Raw genomic sequence first — 21842 nt, forward strand, 5'->3', positions numbered from 1 at the left:
TTAATGAAGTAACTATGGTTGAATGAGGTCAAAAGGGCAGGGCCTAATTCAACAAGACTGATGATCTTATAAGACGAGGAAAAGATACCCAAGAAAAGGCCACGTGTGGACACAATAAGAAGATGGACATCTTCAAACCAAGGAGAGAAATATCAGGATAAACCAACCTCACGGACACCTTAATCTTGGGCTTCCAGCCCTCAGAACAGTAAGAAAATAAATTTATGTTGTTGAAGTAACCCAGTCTGTGGTATTTTCTTATGGTACCCTTAACACACTAATACACACAGTAACAAATAAAACAGTAGTTCTAACATTCACAACGTCTATAATAAAACAAACATATTCAGTGAAAAATTGTTTCCATAGGTTTTTCAAATAAACCTGGTATAATGTACCAGCTTCAGCAGCATCACTTCCAACAATTTATGGATTTTTCTTATATAATCCTTCAATATTAGTCAAAGATAAGAAGAATAACTGGGGAAGATAATTCTATAAGACCCCAGAAAAAGTGCGCCATTGGCTGTCTGGTCATTCAGTGTGGTCCAAATGTAAAATTGATAGCTAGAGCCACTGATGACTTGCATATCTACCTTATAATCTTCCAGGACAATTTTTGTATAAAATAGCTTTTAAAAAATGGGAAGAGGAATTTGAAGTAAACTTGATAAATGAGTAAAATGATTAGGGAATTTTGAGTTGTTAGTGTTGTCTCCCTCAGACTCTCTCAGAAGTCAGTAACAGAAATTTATTGGTCACTGATATATGGTGTGTTCATGATACCACAAGAAAAGTGCTTATTTTAGTTTCGCATTTTAAGTTTCAAAGGTGTCATTGACAACTAAAGCCAAAAATGTCTGCTCTATAAACTCTCAGGAGATACAAAGAGCCAATGTAAAGTTGAAATGTGGAAGAAAGTTGTGTTTATCTTGCAAAATTTTCAGCATTAAGACGTACAATGATTTCTAAAACAATTTAAACAAATCGCAAATCTCTTATACTGAGTTAAGCTTCATTCTGACTTATGCTGCCATCTCAGATGCAATCTTACTTGTAAGTGTTAATTTCATTTCATGGCATTCACTTCTTAAGCACTAAGATTGACCTTTCTTCTGGAACACAACAATAACCCGGAAAATTGTTGTGCATCATCTCTCAATATTTGTTATATTAGAATTCCTTGATCATGTTTCCTTTTTCAAATTAAACAATCATCCTCAAGAATAATACTGTACATTTTAAAATATATGTAGAACATGTAAATGATAATAAAGCAGGAAGCAGGACCTCCTATATTTTAAATGTCTCCATCAAGATGTTCCGTGACACATTTTCATGGCTATAAAAATACTAATGGCCAAAAAATATTGTTGATCTTGATATTTCATACTTTTACACAAAACAATACACTTGGCTTGGGATACACTGTCCTTCTGTGCTACTACTGTTTACACTTGCCAACTTCATTTTTTTTTCAACTCCTTCCTTCTTGGCCAGACTAACTCAATTGGCACATTCTCCATAATGAGGGGTGGCAAATGTGAAGGCTGCTAAGTAAAACAATCTCAGACGAACATTCCTGAGGATTTCCTTTCTTTAGATGTCCTCTGTGATTCTATTTTCTCTCTTCCAACTTCACTGCCTTTGCAACCTCCATTGATGTTTTCTACCTAACATAATTAGCAATTGATTTTTTTTTGTTTTTTTTTGTTTTTTTTTTTTTGCTTTTCTTTTTGCAAAGTAAATATTGCCTTTGTTATAAGGGGTCTGGTGTTTTTCTAAGTCTTAGTCTTCTACATACTTATATACTGACATCTCAAGTCCATTCTGCCTTGATATTTCACCTCTATTTTCTCTCAAATTCTTTCTCTCCTCTTTACACAGCCACTATCTGCTTCCTTCAACTTCTTTTTTTATTATTATACTATAAGTTCTGGGATACATGTACAGAACATGCAGATTTGTTACACAGGTACACACATGCCATGGTGGTTTGCTGCACCCATCAGCCCATCATCTGTATTAGGTATCTCTCCTAATGCTGTCCCTCCCCTATCCCCTACCCCCTAACAGGCCCTGGTGTGTGATGTTCCCCTCCCTGTCTCCATGTGTTATCATTGTTCAACTCCCACTTATGAGTGAGAAGATGCCGTGTTTGATTTTCTGTTCCTGTTAGTTTGCTGAGAATGATGGTTTGCAGCTTCATCCATGTCCCTGCAAAGGACATGAACTCACCCTTTTTTTGCGGCTGCGTAGTATTCCATGGTGTGTATGTGCCACATTTTCTTTATCCAGTCTATCATTCATAGCCATTTGGGTTGGTTCCAAGTCCTTGCTATTGTGAATAGTGCTGCAATAAACATACGTGTGCATGTGTCTTTATAGCAGAATGATTTATAATCCTTCTTTAAACACCTGGTCTTCCCATGCCAATGCATTTGGAGTGTCACATCCTAAACACTTGGCTGAAGATGTAAGTCATTTATTAAACTCCCCTGGTAAATTTTTCAAATTTTTGTAACAACCTAAATAGATGTGTTGAAAACTACTTTTCATACTCCTTTTACCCACATATTTTCTCAAATCCCACAGTTTAACTGGTACCAAGTTTCTGATAATTTACACAATATTTTTACACCTGAGGCTTCTTTCTTAAAAAGCACCTGTCTAATCCATCAATTCCCTTCCTCTTTTCAAATCTCAATTGGATTTTTTTTTCTTTTGACAATTTCTTCATGGTCTAATGATTAAATTCTTTCATTGATAAACCATAAATCTTTAGCCTTCAATTTTTGCATCTTAATTGTAGACATATTTCATTTAACTCTATTGGCATAAAATTATAAAATATCTAATTTATAATTGGCCTATTATACCCAAACACTTACTCCCAAATGTGGTTAAAGGGTATTTTTTAAGTAGGAAGGGGTTTTCATGGTTTTAAACAGCCTGGTGACCCTACCAGAAACATTAATAAACACATCACTCAAGGTAAAATGAAAGATTTGTTTAAATAGGTACTGTGAAGAGAAAATTATTAATTGCAAATACATATAAAATTACAAATTATATATTAAAACATGTGAAGTAAACTGAAGAGCTTTTTTCTGCCAGATTGGGCTATTAACACTAGCATTTGCTCTGAAGAAGTCAGTCACGTCCCTAGCGCCTTCTGTGAAATAGCAGTGAGCTGTATTCTTTATGCCACTACTGCAATGGTTTAAACAGAAAAACTGTCAATCACTTGCACACATGCAGAATCAGAAGGCACTCAACACATCTTTCTGAGATTTTTCACAAGCCAATCTCTTTATATTCTTGAATTAGAGAGCTTCCAAGAATGCACATAAACCACAGGATGGTTTAAAAGCCATATAGCCACCCATGGTAGTTATGATAGACATGTGAAAACCATAGGTTTCCAGAATCTTCTCATGGAGCCAGACCAGCCTCTACTTTGGAAGGTGGTCTTAAGTGTAGTATTCCCTTTACATTTCTTTACAGATGTGAAGGTATCCCAAGGATAATGCTGGTCACTCTGTAGTAGCCATGGCTTCAAAAAGCCATTCAACTTTCAGATTAGGGAAGACTGGAGAAGACGACACAGAAAAATATAGGTTGTCATCTACCAGTCACTAGAGAAAATTTCTTTAACCTTAACAAAAAATTAAAACTACGGAAATTTACTCATTTATGTAGGTGTTTAAGCTAAGTGTAGGAGGCTATACACAGGCTGAAGAGAAGGAGGGAAATGGATAGGCAACTTTGCATCCCAACATAAGCCCCTGTAAAGGTTGGAATCCGTTTGAAAAAAGATACAAAGGGATTGCTGTTTCTAGGAATATGTTCATAGTAACAAATCTCAACATAATCCAACAATAAATTCTAAAAACATAAAAATAAAAGATGTTGTTTAATGCATGGCTGAGCTGATGGGAAAGTAATGGAATTCCGTTCTGGTCAAACACTGAAATGTTGAAATTACTATTTTATAAGTTCAGAAGCTTGTCTTTGCCTTGGGGATGGTATAGCAATTCCTGACAGCTTAGAGCCTAGGTTTTAATGACCTGCATGCTCTGCAGTCATTGGAGGCAAACATTGGAACCCAGAGTACCAAGGAAAGTCAAATCTAAGAAAAATACTCATAAAACCCAGGTCTTGGAAGGGCAGTAGACTTAAGGCACAAACCAAGATTTTAAAATTGCCCTGTAGAAAGACAGAGACTGTGGGACCACGTGCACACTATGGCCTTGGCTCTAGGTGAAGAGGTAAAATTCCTAGAAGTTCTCTAGGAATTTCTAATGACAAAATACCACTTATCCAGATTTAGAGGTTCAATTCACATTACTGTAATGCACTACAACTCTGGGCCCCCACCAAAAAGGTTTGAAAATTTAGAATAAAAGTGATCTCACCTTAGCAGTGCCCTAAAGCATGAGGTAAAAGCAATTTTATCAATCATTTTTAGATTGCAGTTTAACCCAGGCTTCTAAGAATTCTCACAATAAAATACCAAGAGCAATTAGCTCAAAATCAGGAAACTCAGTAAATATGAGAAAGCAGCAATCAAGGAATCAGAACCTACATATTCAGAACCTCAAAGACTAAATATACTGTAATTATCATGTACAGACTATAAAATAAGGATGAAATTCCACTTCTACATGTTTAGAGAAATATATTGAAGAAACAAAAAAAATTATCAAAATTGATTGAGCAGACTTGGAAAGTAACAATCAACATTATAAAAATAAAACACATAATATTTAAAATTAGAAATTCAGTGAATAACAAAAGAAAATAATAGACACAGATAAAAAGAGAACTGATCATCTAGAGTATAAACTACAAAGGATTAAAAAGATCTAGTTTGCAGCAGTGAGACAAAGAGATGGCAAATATTAAAAGAGGAAAAAGAGTAAGGACAAGGACAAGTGAATGACTCACATATGTCTGATTAGAGATTTATAAAGTTTTTTCTTGTTGCTTTGTTTTTTGCTTTTTATTTTTATTTGTTTATTTATTATAATTTTTTTGAGACGGAGTTTTGCTCTGTTGCCCAGGCTGGAGTGCAGTGGTGTGATCTCAGCTCACTACAGCCTCTGCCTCCAGGTTCAATTCTCCTGCCTCAGCCTCCTGAGTAGATGGGATTACAGGCCCATGCCACCATGGCCAGCTAATTTTTGTATTTTTAGTAGAGATGGGTTTTTGCCATGTTAGCTAGACTGGTCTCTAACTCGTGACCTCAAATGATCTGCCTGCCTCAGCCTCCCAAAGTGCTGGGATTACAGGTGTGAGCCACTGCACCTGACCTAGAGATTCATACAATTTTTAATTAGAGCTTTATACAGAAATTATAGAAGACAAACAGCATTTGAAAATATAATGGCAGAGATTTGTGTTTGGGGGTTTTGTTCTTAGAATTGCTGACACTGATTTTCAGATATAGGAAGGCCAACAAAAATGGAGAATAGTTCAAAATAAAATACACTTACACACCTCATAACAAAACAATAGAATGACAAAAAAAAAAAGTTCTTAGAAATAGAGTACATAGACAGATTACCTACAAAAGAAAGACAACTTGACAAACATCTTTTTTTTCCCAGCAACAATGGTAGCCAGAAGACAGAAGAATGATAACTTCAAAATGCTAAGAAAGTATGGTTGAGAGGAAGAAAAAATACATTATCAATTGAAGTTTTCTGCCAACTGACCCTTACTAATGGTACTTCTAAAGGATGTAGTTCAAGAAGGAAAATTATCCAAGAGGTCTGTGATGCTAGATGTAATGGCAAGTAAAATAATTCGTAAGCATATAGATAAACTTTAACAAACAATGACACAATGAAACAAAATAATTGTGTCTAATTTTTGAGGCTTTAAAAAAGAAAGAACTAAATTCTAGAAGTTAAGTCAATCCACCATTGCTGTGTGGAATAAGAAAGTAGGGAGTTTAAAGTAAAATACATTAAAATCTACAGATTAACCATTTATAAAAAAAATAAAAACAAAAATAAAATGCCAAGCTAGTAGAAAGGAAAGATAGCACAAGAGGCTAAAATGTGTCTTTTCAAAAAATAAGAGAAGTATCTTTATTTCTTCTTCTTGGGCAAATAACAAGTACAAAATGGAAAGAACAAATAAAGGGCAAAAAATGAAATGAAAGAAATGCATCTAAATACATTTTTTAAAACACAACCATGAGATGTTCACAAAGAAGAAATAAATAATGGCCCAGATACATAAAAATTCTCAACTTTATGTGTCATTAGGAAAATGTAAATTAAAATCACAAAGAAATTTCATAACTGCCAAATTGGTGAAGGTTAAAACTTTGACAATATTAATTGTTTCCAAGTATATGAAGCAATGGAGACTCTCATAAACCATTTCTGAGAGTGGAAAGCTGTTTGCTATTGCCTGGAAAAGTTGAACATATACCCACTTGACAGCACAGCCATTCCATGGCTAGGGATTATAGGAGTCGGTGGAATAAATAGAGGAGCTACTTACAGCTAGTGGCAATCAATTATTCAGGTAATCAATAATCAGTTATTGAGCTCCCACTGCGCAGGCCTTGCCCATCTGCTCCCAAGACTGAATAGCATATATATATACATATATATGTGTGTTTATATATATAGCATATATATACATACATATGTGTATATGTATACACCCACATGTGTGTGTGTGTATATATATGTATGTATATATACGCCATCCCAGATGCAGCAGAATGCAGGTTTATATTGATGTTAGGAGTGCTTGCCCTAGAGAAACTGTCATGCCTATGTTTCAGGAGATATATAAAAGAATGCTTGTAGCAGATTTTTTCACAATAAGAAATAACTTTTTTAAAAGCCAAATATCTCTCAGCTATAGAAAGGATAAATAAATTAGAGTATATTTATTCAATGAGATGTTGTGCATTGATGGAAATGAATGAACCATGGGATTACACAACCACATCAATAAAGATGAACGGATCACAAAAATACATTGAGCAGAAAAGAGAGTGAAGAAATCATGATTCCATTTACACAAAGTTATAACCAAGCAAAAGTGAACAAAATACTAATTAGAAATATGTGTACATGTGCTAAAACTGTGCGAAAATGTAAGAGAATCATTAACATAAAATTAAGGAGATGTTTCCTCAGGATATGAAGAGAAGGAAAAAGATACACAATGTTCTAATCCTTAAGCTTTGTGGGTCTTTTTGAGTATTATTCCTTCACACACATGAATGTATACATATATATGATCTTTTAAATGACCGACATATAAAACAATAGAAAATGTTTAATAAAATCGTGGAAAGATTCCTTGAGCTTTAATTGAGCATAACACCCTGTGATAAAAAGAAGATTTGAGAACCCATAAGTTTGGCAGATATATTACAACTTCCTACAAGGTTATATGGATTCAAATTTCTCCTGTGGTTTCTGTATGTTTTGGAAACTCTAAGATTGAAGAATGCCAAGCAACAAATAGTTGCTGCCAGGTGTTCCGTACTTTATTCTGAAGTTTTAAAGTGAAAGAGTATGTAATACTTGTTACTAATTTTTTATTAACTGGAATTAAAACTTTATATCTAAAAGGTCAGATTGAAGAAATGAATTTCCATTTATAAGTTGGGGCATTTTAATACATTTGTGTTCATATTGATGTTGAAGTTGATGCTTAAAACTATACATGTTGACTATTTGGTTTTGAACATGATTTCCAGCTTTGGATTTTAAGGGAGGCTCCTGAGTAGTTAATTTATTACTAAACAATTCAGCTATAAATTGGACAGTATTTTAAAATTGAATTCGATGAATTCGATCCTTTTACTTGTGTATTTATTCAGGACTAATTTGAATGTAAATCCATTCTCAATGATGAGTTTTGCTATTATTATGAGATTTATATTCTATGTGGTAGGTCTGGAGCTGCACCACAGAACTAATAAATCTTTATATCTAACAATTAGAGCCTGCTTTGTGCTTTATGTGTATTATCTTCAATCTTCACTAAGACTCTGCAAAGCAGATGTTTTATTCCCACTTTTCCTGAGGAAACTGAAAAATTTAGTATCCTTACCTTCATTCCACAAATAAGAGATGGATAGGATTCAAATTCCATATACTAGTTTAGAAAGTTAAATTGAGGTTATAGGCAGGAAATTTTAATGTATGAAAATAGAATACAGTGAAAAAATACAATAATGGAGTTCGCATTAGATTTTTAATTACTTAGCAGTCAGCAATTTTGTCTTCTACATTGTTTATTTATTAAGAAAAGATCCAGTGATTCTCTAGTGAGTCTCTGGGAATTAATCTTAATGGGACTTACAGCTGCCAATCAAATGCATTGGGGTCAAAGGCTGCCCTAGCCTCCCAACTACAACTTGACTATCACTCCTTGTTTGGAGGACGTTGATGGAGAATTATCTAAAACAGTGATTCTTAAACTTTAAAGTGCTTATAAATCACCACGGATCTGATTCCTAGAGACTCAGGATATGCTTACATAAATATATCAGCTTGTTGAAACTGTCCAGATTAATCCATTCGGGTGAAAGCTCTATTATTCAAATATCTGGAAATTTTTTCCAGGAAAATTTTGACATCAACTGTGGTCCTATTTCATTATTTGAGAATGTATTTCTAATATATTTGATTGGGTATTATCTCATTCCTCAACTTTCACAGAGAAATGAATTCCTACCCCACACCCTGACTAAATTCATAGAATTTCTACACTTCAGGTATTTATCAGGAAAAAAATTACCTCATACACATTGTCACTACTTATAAAAAGCTCACTTAATGTGAATAATTTATGGAGAATCTTTTAAAACAGTGTTTCTCAAACTTTAAAGTACTTATAAATCACTACAGATCTTCTGATTCAATAGATCGGGCTGAGGCCTAAGATTCTACATTTCTAACAAATTCCTAGGTGATAACAATGCTACTGACCCATGGACAACACATAGAGTAGACAGGGCCAAAAATATATTCCTCCACTCCTCAAGATACCTTCAAATCTATCTCTAATTGAAACTAAGACAGCATGTAGGTAAACATAAGCAAACAATGACACAATTAAACAAAATAGTTGTGCTACTGTTGAGGCAGAAATGGCAAGAAGAAAAGGCTGTACATGTTCAGTACAGATGCAATTTAAAATATATATATATTTGATCTGCAGTTGGTTGAATCCATAGATGCAGAACCTATGGATAAGGATGGCCAACTGTTCTAGGATAATATTGTTTCCACACCACCTCCACAACAACCAACATCTCCAAGCCCTCCCACCCCTGAAAAAGTGCTTTCACCAAATTGCACTTCAGGCTTATGAATAAAATGAGGGTCAATATTTAGTATACTACTACATTTTATGAAAGTATATGTCTTAGTACCTTACAGTCAATGCTTCATATCTGCTGGTTCTGCATCTGCAGATTCAACCAACAGTGGACTAGAAATATGTTTTTTTATGGCCAGGCGCAGTGGCTCACGCCTGTAATCCCAGCACTTTGGGAGGCTGAGACGGGTGGATCACGAAGTCAGGCAATCGAGACCATCCTGGCTAACACGGTGAAACTCCATCTACTAAAAATACAAAAACAAAATTAGCCAGGCATGGTGGTGGGTGCCTGTAGTCCCAGCTACTTGGGATGCTGAGGCGGAAGAATGGCGTGAACCTGGGAGGCAGAGCTTGGTGTGAGTGGAGATTGCGCCACTGCACTCCAGCCTGGGCAACAAAAAAAAAAGAAAGAAAAAAATATATATATGCTTTTTACAAAACAATAAGAAATTAGAATACATCAATCAAAATATACAAGGAAAAAACAATAGAGTATAACAACTATTTACATGCTATTTACATCATACTATGTATTATAAGTAAGCTAGAGATGATGTAAAGTATAGGGCAGGGTGTGTATAAGTTATACAAAAAATACTCTGCCACTTTATATAAGGAATTTGAACATTACTGGAATTTGGTATCTGCTGAATATCAATTCAGAACCTCGAATACTAATTTGGACACTGGAACCAATCCCCCATGCATATGGTGAGATAACTATTCATTATATTTATTTCATTGTACCCTCTTCATTATCATCTACATGGTACATATTTCTGGTTTGTTTGCATTTATTTTATGGAAACACTCTGAATTAAGTGACCAAAAATTATATCCTCTTTTATTAATTGCTAAAATGTCCACAGCCAAATTTAGGGCCTTCTTATTACAAACATCTAATATAACAGATTCTGAATCTGTATACTTACCTAAATCTTAATTTCTTATTCTCCATTTTCTTTTCCATAACACCTGATGTCTTTATTTATGTAACATTTCATGTTGTATAGATTTTTATAAGGTATCATAAATTCTTCATGAAAGAATGTAATAATTTTTTAAATAATTTAATAGTTAATAATAGCTATAATATAGTAAGTCCTTATTATAACCCACTAATACTATGCTAAGCCCTTTTCATATATGATTATCTATTTTTTGTTGGTTATCAGTTTGTCTTTTTTTATGCACTCTTGTTTTGGAATAGAAGAATCAATAAAAAATCCAAAAAATTCAAAACCAACACTATTTAGAGGGCAATTTAACAATATATAACAAATGACAAAGCAAAAGGTGGGAGTAGGAGAGGTACCAAAATTCCACTGCAAGGAATTTATTGTAAAATATTAAATCTACAAAACTTTACTACAAATATAGTGTATTACATTTTGCCAAAGCACTGTTCAATTGCCAAATAACCAAAAAACAAGTTATTTCCATAAATAGGATATTGCTGTCATTGATTTCATGGTAAGAAATATATTAATCTATACAGAAAGATTAATTTTGAAAAAATAGTGGCTATTAAGTATTGTTATACTAATTATGGTTGATTTTCTCCTTATTTTGTTTATCTGAGTTTTCTTCAAAATACATGTATTGAAAGCATAATTTTAAAAAGTCTTAACACATGATAAAAGACAAATGTTAAAAGGCAAAGGTTAAAAGTTATCTTACATGTTTGGCTCAAGAGTAAAACTGGATTCAGATTAGGAATCAATCACTGAGGACTCAAGTATCTTAAAATAATCTTTCATCATTAATATGGCATCAATTGTTTGATATTTCCTAACACAACAACGTGGTGTTGTAGCCTCTTAATTACTACCAAAGGTCTTACCATTTGTGACCTATTCTTTATTACTAGGATCCCGTAAGTGTCGAAGTTTTGGGTTTGTGTTCCTATGATAGACTCAATCCTTGCATCTAGCCAATGCAACATGCCTTGCCTGTGGTTGAAAAAGTTGTCTTCCGCCGGGCGCGGTGGCTCAAGCCTGTAATCCCAGCACTTTGGGAGGCCGAGGCGGGTGGTCAGGAGATGGAGACCATCCTGGCTAACACGGTGAAACCCAGTCTCTACTAAAAAAATACAAAAAACTAGCCGGGCGAGGTGGCGGGCGCCTGTAGTCCCAGCTACTCCGGAGGCTGAGGCAGGAGAATGGCGTAAACCCGGGTGGCAGAGCTTGCAGTGAGCTGAGATCCGGCCACTGCACTCCAGCCTGGGCGGCAGACCGAGACTCCGTCTCAAAAAAAAAAAAAAAGAAAAGAAAAAGTTGTCTTCCAATGAGTGTTAGAGGGTGTTAGAAAATAGAAGAAGAGAAATCAACAAGAAAACTCCCTGACAAAATGAGAATGGCCACTGATTTCAGAGAAGAGGGATGGTTAAAAAAAAAAACAAAAGTCAATTTCAGAACAAAGAAATTAAGGACTGTATGAGTCTTTGCTGTCAATATAGAAAAAAATTACAGCAAAATGCAGACAACATCCTAAATTCAGTATTTTTTACCTTTTTTCCTCTTAATATTATAGCTGTGTTTTTCACTGCTTTTGAACTATGTGTATATATGCACACTTGTGACATGTGTGTCCTCATCTCCTTATCTTTCCTGGTCTCCTTCACCAACTACTACCACCACTACTATTACTATTAGTACTACTGCTACAAGTCTACAATTCTAAGACTCTGAAATATAAAAAGCTCGGAAAACCAACAAAGTTCTCGTAACATACGTAAGGGCAAAACTTAACACTGACCAACACAAGGCCTATATAATGGCCTCTACCACTTAATGAGAATATGCATATGCAACAAATATTAGCAAGTGTAATTACTGGTTTGAATGTGAATCCACTTATCTTCTTACCTTTCTAAAATTTAAAATTTTCAGAATTCTTATATATGTGTAGGCCCAAGAGTTTCAAATAAAGGATTATGGATCTATACAACTAATATAAACTACAACTATTACCACTGCTGCTGCATGTGTTATACAACTTTGCCTTTATGTAGCTCTATATTTGTTATTCCAGATCATTCTAACAGCTCATCAGCCTAAAGGTGTAAAACTAAAGATCCATCTATTGTTTAATGGATACACGACTTTTAAAACATTTTACCTGATCATTTAAAAAAAAAGTACTGCAAATTTAAACCAGCACAATATTAACAGCCACAATATCCAAAGCCTGTGGCCATAACCCTGACTACTAGCACTTTCCAAGTCTTCTTATTATTACTATTGAAATTTTTATTCATATTCAACATCCATGTCTGGTGCATTTTGTTTGATGAAAACAAGCTAATTAGTGCTAAACCTTCCCTAGTTCATAAATTTATTCCTAAGAACATTAAAAGGAAGTCAAGTGAGACATGTTCAGTAACAGATGTTTGCCTTATTTGGCTGCCTTTTTACAGTTTGTTCTCTTTCATTACTTTTTAAGAAATTTAGTTAATGTTCCCTTTACTAGAGAACAAGCATACCTAGCTTCCCAGGAGGTGATGTGGGGGGGGGGGGAGGGGGATTCCCCCGGGCAGGGACAGTCTGTTCATTTTCTTAATCTACTATCTGCTCAAATGCTCTCTACATTCAACTTTTCATTCTCCCATCCAGGTATTCACTTGTGTGATTTCACAATCACATACCCATTTATCTCACCAAAGAATGCCTATGTTGACACAACCATATAACTAAAACTATTGTTAACAGTATTACTAATGTGTATGGGCCTAGTGCTCCCCAAATATCTTTCCCACATAAGGATATCTCAGAGCAAAAGGTCAGTTATGATTGAGAATTGGGTTGAATATTTTGGCTTCTACGGTAAAGAAAGATTATGAAGTGGCCTCCAAAAGTAAAAAGTCAATGGCCTTTTATAATAAAGGAAACTAAAAATACAGTATTAAGAGTTTTCTCTATAATATTAAATTCATTAAAAAATACACATTTAAAATTATACTACTTATTTACCTAAACCTCACATTTGAAAATCATTTATGTGGGTGGGACTCTGATGTGGTTTAGGAGGTGGCATGTTGGTATATCTAAGTAACATTACAACTCATATCTTTCATTTGCCAAAAGTGCTTTCTTTCAAAACTCTATGAGAATAGTTGAATATACATCTTGATCTATTTACTGCTAAATAAATTATGTATGTAGTACATTCTCCCAATAAGTATCTTCTAAGCTAGGAAAATAGTAGGGTTATTATCTAAAAAGAAACATTAAGTAAAATAAAGTAAATGATGGTTGTAAAAATACATACACTTTAGGCCCAGATAATATTGCTGCAAGAAAACATTACTATTAAAATGTGGGCTTTTATTCTGGTGCTACACCGGTCTTGGAGCAGTGAACTTGGGGTGTATGTGACCCAGTATGACACCAGCTGTAATAGCCAAGGGAATGCAATGCCTATATAACCCCTCCCCCAACTCCAGGCAGTGAAGCTCAGAGAGAGATTTCTGCTTGGGGGAAGGCAGTGAAAGAGTACAGACAACTTTGTCTTGCAACTTGAATACCAGCTCAGCCACAGTGAAGTAAAGTACCAGAGAAATTCCTTGAAACCCCTGATTCCAGGCTTTTGCTCCTGGATGGTGTTTCTAAACCCACCTTCAGCCAGAAGGAAATCCACGGCTCTGATAGGACCGACCCAGTCTTGGCAAGATTCACCACCTTCTGACTAAAATGGCATTGAGCCTTGAATAAACAAAAGAGGAAGCAAGGCAGTATTTGCTGTGGGCCTTGGGTGAAACTCAGTTCTGTGCTGGTTTGCAAGGCTTCAGCTGGGAACCTGCACAGTGCCGTTTGTGATGGCCATAGGAGTATCAGCATCACCCCTCTCCCAGCTCCAGGTAGCCCAGTACAAAGGGAGACTCCTTCTGTTTGGAGGAAACAGAGGAAATACAGTGAGAGACTTTGCCTGGTAACCGAAGAGTTACAATATTCCTGGGTTTACGAGGAACACTGGTGTACCATAGTGCTGAAACAGCTGCAGTGACCACAGCCTTAGGTCACAACACTCAGTCCCCTTTAAACTACTAGAAGGCCCTCTCAAGAAGTATGAATACAAACAAGCCCAAACCACAAAGACTGAAATAAATACCTAATTTGTCAATGCACAGACATCAGTGAACATCCATAAGCATCAAGAACATCCAAGAAAACATGACCACACCAAATTGACAAAATAAGGCACCAATGATCATTCCTGGAGTGATGAAGATATGTGAGCTTCTAGATAGGGAATTCAAACTAGCTGTCTTGAGGAAGCTCAATGAACTTCTAGATAACACATAGAAGGAATTTAGAATTCTATCAAACAAATTTAACAAAGAGATTAAAATAATTTTTTAAATCAAGCAGAAGTTCTAGAGCTGAAAAGTTCAATTGACAACCTGAAGAATGCACGAGAGTCTCTCAACTGAAGAATTGCTCAAGCAGAACAAATAATTAATGAACTCAAAGACAAGCTATTTCAAAGTACATAAAAGAGAAAAAAGAAAAAATACAACGAAACACACATACAACATCTAGCAAATAGCCTCAAAGGAGCAAATCTAAGAGTTATTGGCCTTAAAGAAGATATAAACACAGAGAGATCAGGGTAGAAAGTTTACTCAAAGAAATAATAACAGAGAACTTTCCAAATCTAGAGAAAGATATTAATACCCATATACAAGAAGGTCAAAGAATACCAAGCAGATTCAACCCAAATAAGACTACCACAAGGCATATAATAATCAAAGTCTTACAGATCAAGGATAAAGAAATGATCCTAAATCAGCAAAAGAAAAAAAACGAAATCACATATAAAGGAGCTCTGACAAGTCTGACAACAGGCTTCTGAGGCCAGGAGGGAGTAGGACAACATTTTCAAATTGCTGAAGAAAAAACACAACTAGAATGTTATATCCCATAAAATTATCCTTCAAATACAAATACATACTTTCCAAAACAAACAAAAGATGAGAGATTTCATTGACACCAGACCTGTCTTACAAGAAATACTAAAGGGAATTTGTTCAATCTGAGAAAAAAAAAAAGATGTCAGAGAGCAATAAGAAATCATCTTGAAGGTATAAAACTCACTGCTAAAAGTACACAAACCCAGAATACTCTAACAATGTAATTGTGATGTGTAAACCACTCATATCTTTAGTAGAAAAACTAAAAGATAAATATAACAAAAATAATAACTGCAACTTAAGAGATAATATAAAAGATACAGAGATAATAAAAAGTCAAAAAAATGAAGCATGAGGTTAAAATATAGAGTATTTTAGTTTTCTCTTTGTTTTCTTTGTAATAAGAGTTAAGTTGTCATCAGTTTAAAATAATTCATTGTAAGATGTTATTTGTAAACCTTATAATAGCCACAAAACAAAAACCTATTTTAGGTACATAACATTTTAAGAAAAGAAATTAAAACATACTACCAAAGAAAATCACTTTTACACAAAGAAAGATGGATGGAAAGAAGGGAGGGAGGGAAGGAAAAAGGAGACAAATAATAAAATGGCAGTAGTAAGTCCTTACCAATGAATAATAACATTGAATGTAAATGAACTAAATTTTCCAATCAAAATACATAGAGTGGCTGAATGGATTTAAAAAACAAGAGACAACAATATGGTGCCTACAGGAAATTCACTTCACCTACAGACACACATAGACTCAAAAGAAAGGAATGGAAAAAAAAATACTCCATGCCAGTGGAAACCAAAAAAAAGAGTAGGAATGGCTATACTTATCAGATAAAAGAGATTTCAAGACAAAAAATATAAAAAGGAACAAAGAAGGTTATTATATAATGGTAGAGGAGACAATACAGCATGAGGATATAACAATTTCCAAATTATATTCATCCAACACTGGAGCACCCAGAAATATAAAGCAAATTTTATTAGAACTAAAGACAAATATGGACTCCAATATAACATCAGGGAACATGAACACTCTACTTTCAGCATTAGGCAGATAATCTAGACAGAAAATCAATGAAGAAACATTAGACTTAATCTTCATTTTAGACCAAATGATCTGAATAGACATTTATGGAATATTTTATTCAACAGCAGCAAAATACACATTCTTCTCCTCGATATATGGAATATTCTCAAGGATAAACTATATGTTATACCACAAAACAAATCTCAAGTTTAAAAACATTGAAATCATATGAGGTACCTTTTCTAACTACAATGGAATAAAATAGAAATCAATAACAAGAAGAACTTTGAAAATGGTAGAAACATATGGAACTTAATATGTTGCCAAATGATCAGTGGGTCAATTAAAACATTGAGGAACAAATTGAAAACTTTCTTGAAACAAATGAAAATGAAAACACGACATACCAAAACCTATGGGATACAGCAAAAGCAGCACTGAATGAAATTTATTGCAATAAATGCCTACATCAAAAAAGGAGAAAACAGTCAAATAACCTAATGATGCCTCTTAAAGAACAAGAGAAGCAAGAACAAACCAAAACCAAAATTAATATAAGAAAAAAATTTAAAGATCAGAGCAGACATAAATGAAATGAAAACAACACCATGAAGGATCAAAAACCAAAAAGTTGATATTTTAAAAGGACAATGAAATGAACAAAACTTTAACCAGACTGAAAAAAAAAGACAGAAAACCCAAATAAATAAAATGAGAGATGAAAATGAAGATATTAAATTGATACCACAGAAATTCAAAGCATCATTAGAGACTATAATTAGCAACTATATGTTAATCAATGGGAAAGCCTATAAAAAGTGAATAAACTCCTAGACACATACAACCTACGAAGATTGAACCATGAAGAAATAAAAAACCTGAACAGACCAACAACTAGTATTGAGATAGCAGCAATAATTTTAAAATCTCCCATCAAAGAAAAGTCCAGGACCTGACGACTTCACTGTTGAATTCTACCAAACATTTAAAAAACAGTTAATACCAATCATACTCAAACAATTTTTTTTAAAAATTGAGGAGGTATACTTCCAAACTCATTCTACAAGGCCAGTATTATGCTGATACAAAACCAGACAAAGCCAAAACAAAACCAAAGAAAACTACGGGCCAATATCTTGACCATAGATACAAAAATCCTCCAAAATACTAGCAACAAAATTCAACAATACATTAAAAAGATCATTCATCATGATTAAATGGGATTTATCCCAGGGATGCAAAGATGGAAAAACACACAGATCAATAAATGTAATACATCATACCAACAGAATTAAGGACAAAAATCATGATTGTTTCAATAGATGCTGAGAAACAGTTTGACAAAATTCAGCATCCCTTTATGATAAAACCTCTCAACAAACTCAGTATAGAGGGAACATACCTCAACATAACAAAAGCCATAGTAGACAAACTCACAACCAATATCATTCTAAATGGAGAAAAACTGAAAGCCTTTCCTCTAATATCTGGGACAAGACAAGGATGTCCACTTTCACCACTTTTATTCAGCATAGTACTATAAGTCTTAGACAGAGTATTTAACAAGAAAATAAAGGGCATCAAAATTGAAAAGGAAAAGCCAAATTATCCTAGTTTACAGATTATATGATCATCTATTTATAAAAACATAAATACTCCACCAAAAAAATTAGAACTGAAAACAAATTCAGCAAAGTTGAAGAATATAAAATCAACTTACACAAATCAGTAGCATGTTTATATGCCAACTGCAAGCAATCTGAAAAAGAAACCAACAAAGTAATTCTATTTATAATAGCCACAAATAAAAACACCTAGGAATACACTTAACCAAAGAAGTAAAATATCTCTACAAGGAAAACTATAAAACATTGATGAAAGAAATTGAAGAGGACAAAAAAATGGAAGGATATTCCAATGTTCATGAATTGGAAGAACCAATTTTGTTAAAATGTCTATACTACCCAAAGCAATCTACAAATTCAGTGGAAAACATATCAAAATACCAATGGCATTCTTCACAGAAATAAGAAAAAAATCCTAAAATGTATATGGAATTGCAAAAGACCCTGAATAGCCAAAGCAATCCTAGTAAAAACTATAAAGCTGGAGGCATTACATTACCTGACTTCAAATTATACTACAAAGCTATAGATATGAAAACAGCATGATAGTGGCATAAAAACAGACAAATAGACCAATGGAACAGAACAGAGAAACAAGAAGTAAATTCATGCATTTACAGTAAACTCATTTTCAACAAAGGTGCCAAGAACATGGCCTGGGAAAATAACAGTCTTCAATAAATGGTGCTGGGAAAACTGAACATCCATAGGCATTAGAACGAAACTAGACCCCTATATCTCGCCTTACACAAAACTCAAACAAAAATGAATTAAAGGCTTAAATATAAGACTTGAAACTATGAAAATACTAGAAGAAAACATTGGGTAAACAGTTTAGGATGTAGGTCTTGGCAAAGATTTCTTGAGTAAGACCTAAAAAGCACAGGAAGCCAAAGCAGAAATTAACAAATGGGATCATATTAAGTTAAAAAGCTGCTTCACAGCCAAGAAATCAACAAAGTAGAGACAGCCAACAAATGGGGGAAAATAGTTGCAAACTACCACCTAACAAGGGATTAGTAACCAAAATATATAAAAAGTTCAAACAACTCAATAGGAAAAGACAAATAATCTGATTTTAAAATAGGCAAAATATCTGAATAGTCATTTCTCACAAGAAGACATAAAAATGGACAAGTATAAGAAAAAATGGTCAACATCACTATCATCAGAGAAATACAAATCAAAACCACAGTAAAACATCAGCTCAACCCAGTTAAAATGGCTTTTATTTAAAAAAAAAAAAAAAAAGAATAATGGATGCCGGTGAGAATTCAGAGAAATGGAAAATGTAAATTACTATAGCCACTATGAAGAACAGTATGGGGTGTCCTCAAAAAACTAAAAATAGAACTACTACATGATTCAGCAACCCCACTGCTGGGTATATATCCAAAGGAAAGGAAATCAGTATGTCAAAGAGATAGCTGCACTTACATTTGTTGCACCACTATTCACAAATCCAAGATATGGTATCAACCTAAAAGTCCATCAACAGATGAATGAATAAAGAAAGTATGGTGCATATACACAATAGAATATTATTCGGGCATAAAAAAGGATGAAATCCTGTCACTTGCAATAACATGAATGGAACTGGAGGACATTATATAAAATGAAATAAGCCAGGCACAAAAAAATAAATATTGCAAGTTCTCACTCATATATGGGAGCTAAAAAATAATTTTATCTCACGGAGAGAGGGAGTAAAACGATGGTTACCAGAGGCTGGGAAGAGTAAAGGGGAAGGTGAGATAAAGAAGAGATGGTTAATGGGTACAAAAATATAGCTAGAGAGAATAAGATCTAGCGTTTGGTAGAACAGTAGGGCAACTATGGTTAACTACGATTTATTGTATATTTCAAAATAACTTAAAAAGTGAAATTGGAATGTTCCTAACTTTACGTTAGGAAATAATAAATGCTTGAGATTTGATAATGACATGTTGTATCAAAATGTCGTATGTACCCCATGAAAATGTACTATTATGTATTTACAATGCTTAACAATAATTTTTTTATTATTTGTAAAGAAAAGAGGCTTAATTGGCTAACAATGCTACATGGCTGGGAAGACCTCAAGAAACTTACAATCATGGTGGAAGGTGAAGGGAAGCAGGGCACATCTTACATGGTGGAAGGAGAGAGAAAGAGAGCAAAGGAGGAAGTGCCACACACTTTCAAACAACCAGATCTTGTGGAAACTCACTATCAAGGGGGACGTCCATTCCCACGACTCAATTACCTCCCACCAGGACCTCCCCCGACATATGGGGATTATAATTTGAGATGAGATTTGGGTGAGGACCCAGAGTCAAACCATATTACTCCTTTGGCAATTATGATTGCAAAGCTCCAAAGCACATTCATGGCCATCTCTACCAAGTGAAATTACTTTATGTATGTCCAAGATAGCCTTAGTTTCATTTTATTTTTCCACCCATTTTCTCATTTACATATTTCTGAGGTCATTTTTGTGACACTTTTAGATACAGGTTTACAACCTTTGTGAAACAAAGTGAGTTATTAATACATACATACATATGTATGTTCATTTTCAAAGGAGCAAGATGGATCACAAAGATATGAAATGACTTGTACTAAAAGTAGCAAAGCAGGAACAATTTCTCTGCTCTAAATTGTACTATAAAATTTTCTTAAAAAACACAAAACGTGGGTTTTAACTGTAACTATGTAAACTAATATATGGTTTTTTTCTAAGTAAATATCTATGTCATTTTATCAGAGGTTCATACTTTAATATTTCATAGGAAAAGAAATATGAGTTTCAAAATTAAAATTGGGAAGTTTAAAGATAATGTACAACCTTGGGCATCACTACTCCTTACGGCAGGAAGAAAACAAACACAAAACACAGAATTAACTACTGGAATGCTATTCAAAATGTCAAAAAACATCATAGTCACTTAACTGTTAACTCAGGACCTGAGTTAATTCCAACCCCATTACAGAATTTCCCAAAAGTAATTTTATTTCTAAACAAAACGATCCCCCAAAATTAGGAAATCATATGAATAAAAAGAACTTTTAAAATCAGTAGTTCTGATGATTTGTGCTAATTCACAGAAATGTCAGGAAATCAAATGAGATAACCACCTTTTATCAAATGTAACCCATTAGGGGAGAAAATCATGAGTATGAAAAGAATTACAATACCTCCTCAAATGTTTTCGAGGAAAGGAGAAAAAGGGCAAAGAAAGAAAAAGGGCAAAGAGAAGAAAATGTGATGAGGGAGAAGAAAATGAGCAAGTATGTTTTACATAATAAAATTTAATTTACTATTTTTTATTATGTGATAAAATTGTTCAAGTGCATGCCCACAGTTATCTGACAGTACAGTTTGGTAAGGAATGTTAAAAACATGTTGAAATTTCCAAGTCAGAAGAAGAAAATCTCCTTAGATTCTTACGATATTCATTTTAACAAAATGATTCAAGAAATTTCTCCAGAGAAAATGAAAATTTCATATATTAAAATCTCATCAATCCATTCTATGGTCAAAATTAACCTGATGTGAAGAACTTAAGCTATACCTGAAATTCCTGTTTTCACTTTTAAACAATATGTTTCTACAAAACGAATGACCTGCTTTTGATTTTTTCATGACCTAAACCTACAGGTATGTTTTTTAAAAAATATGACCAGCAACTTTTTTATTCTCCTCTCTCATGTAGGATGTGTTCCCCTTGGTGGGAGTGTTGAGGATGGGGGTGAAAAGTCTAATGTCCAGAAGTCCATAATGTGTTCTCTGTAAATACTTTTAATGCAGCCTATTATGAGACTGAATTCTATTTGTTTGTAATCCTGTACTTCAAGCAACAAGGTTAGTCAAATTCTTTTCATTGAGAGTTAAGAAGCCATAAAGTGATTG

At 34.0% G+C, this 21842-nt stretch overlaps 1 protein-coding gene across 1 annotated transcript in view; it reads right to left on the reverse strand.

The window, feature by feature from the left end:
- LOC108514446 (uncharacterized) overlaps positions 1-21842 on the reverse strand; it is a 191047-nt gene that overhangs the window by 27718 nt on the left and 141487 nt on the right. Inside the window, exon 9 of the mRNA XM_017850721.1 lies at positions 14211-14254. Coding sequence (XP_017706210.1) covers positions 14211-14254 — 44 coding nt within the window. The remainder of the gene's footprint in view (positions 1-14210; positions 14255-21842) is intronic.

The sequence above is a fragment of the Rhinopithecus bieti genome, unplaced genomic scaffold, assembly GCF_001698545.2.
Source record: "Rhinopithecus bieti isolate Rb0 unplaced genomic scaffold, ASM169854v2 scaffold_2451, whole genome shotgun sequence".
Taxonomy (NCBI): domain Eukaryota; kingdom Metazoa; phylum Chordata; class Mammalia; order Primates; family Cercopithecidae; genus Rhinopithecus; species Rhinopithecus bieti.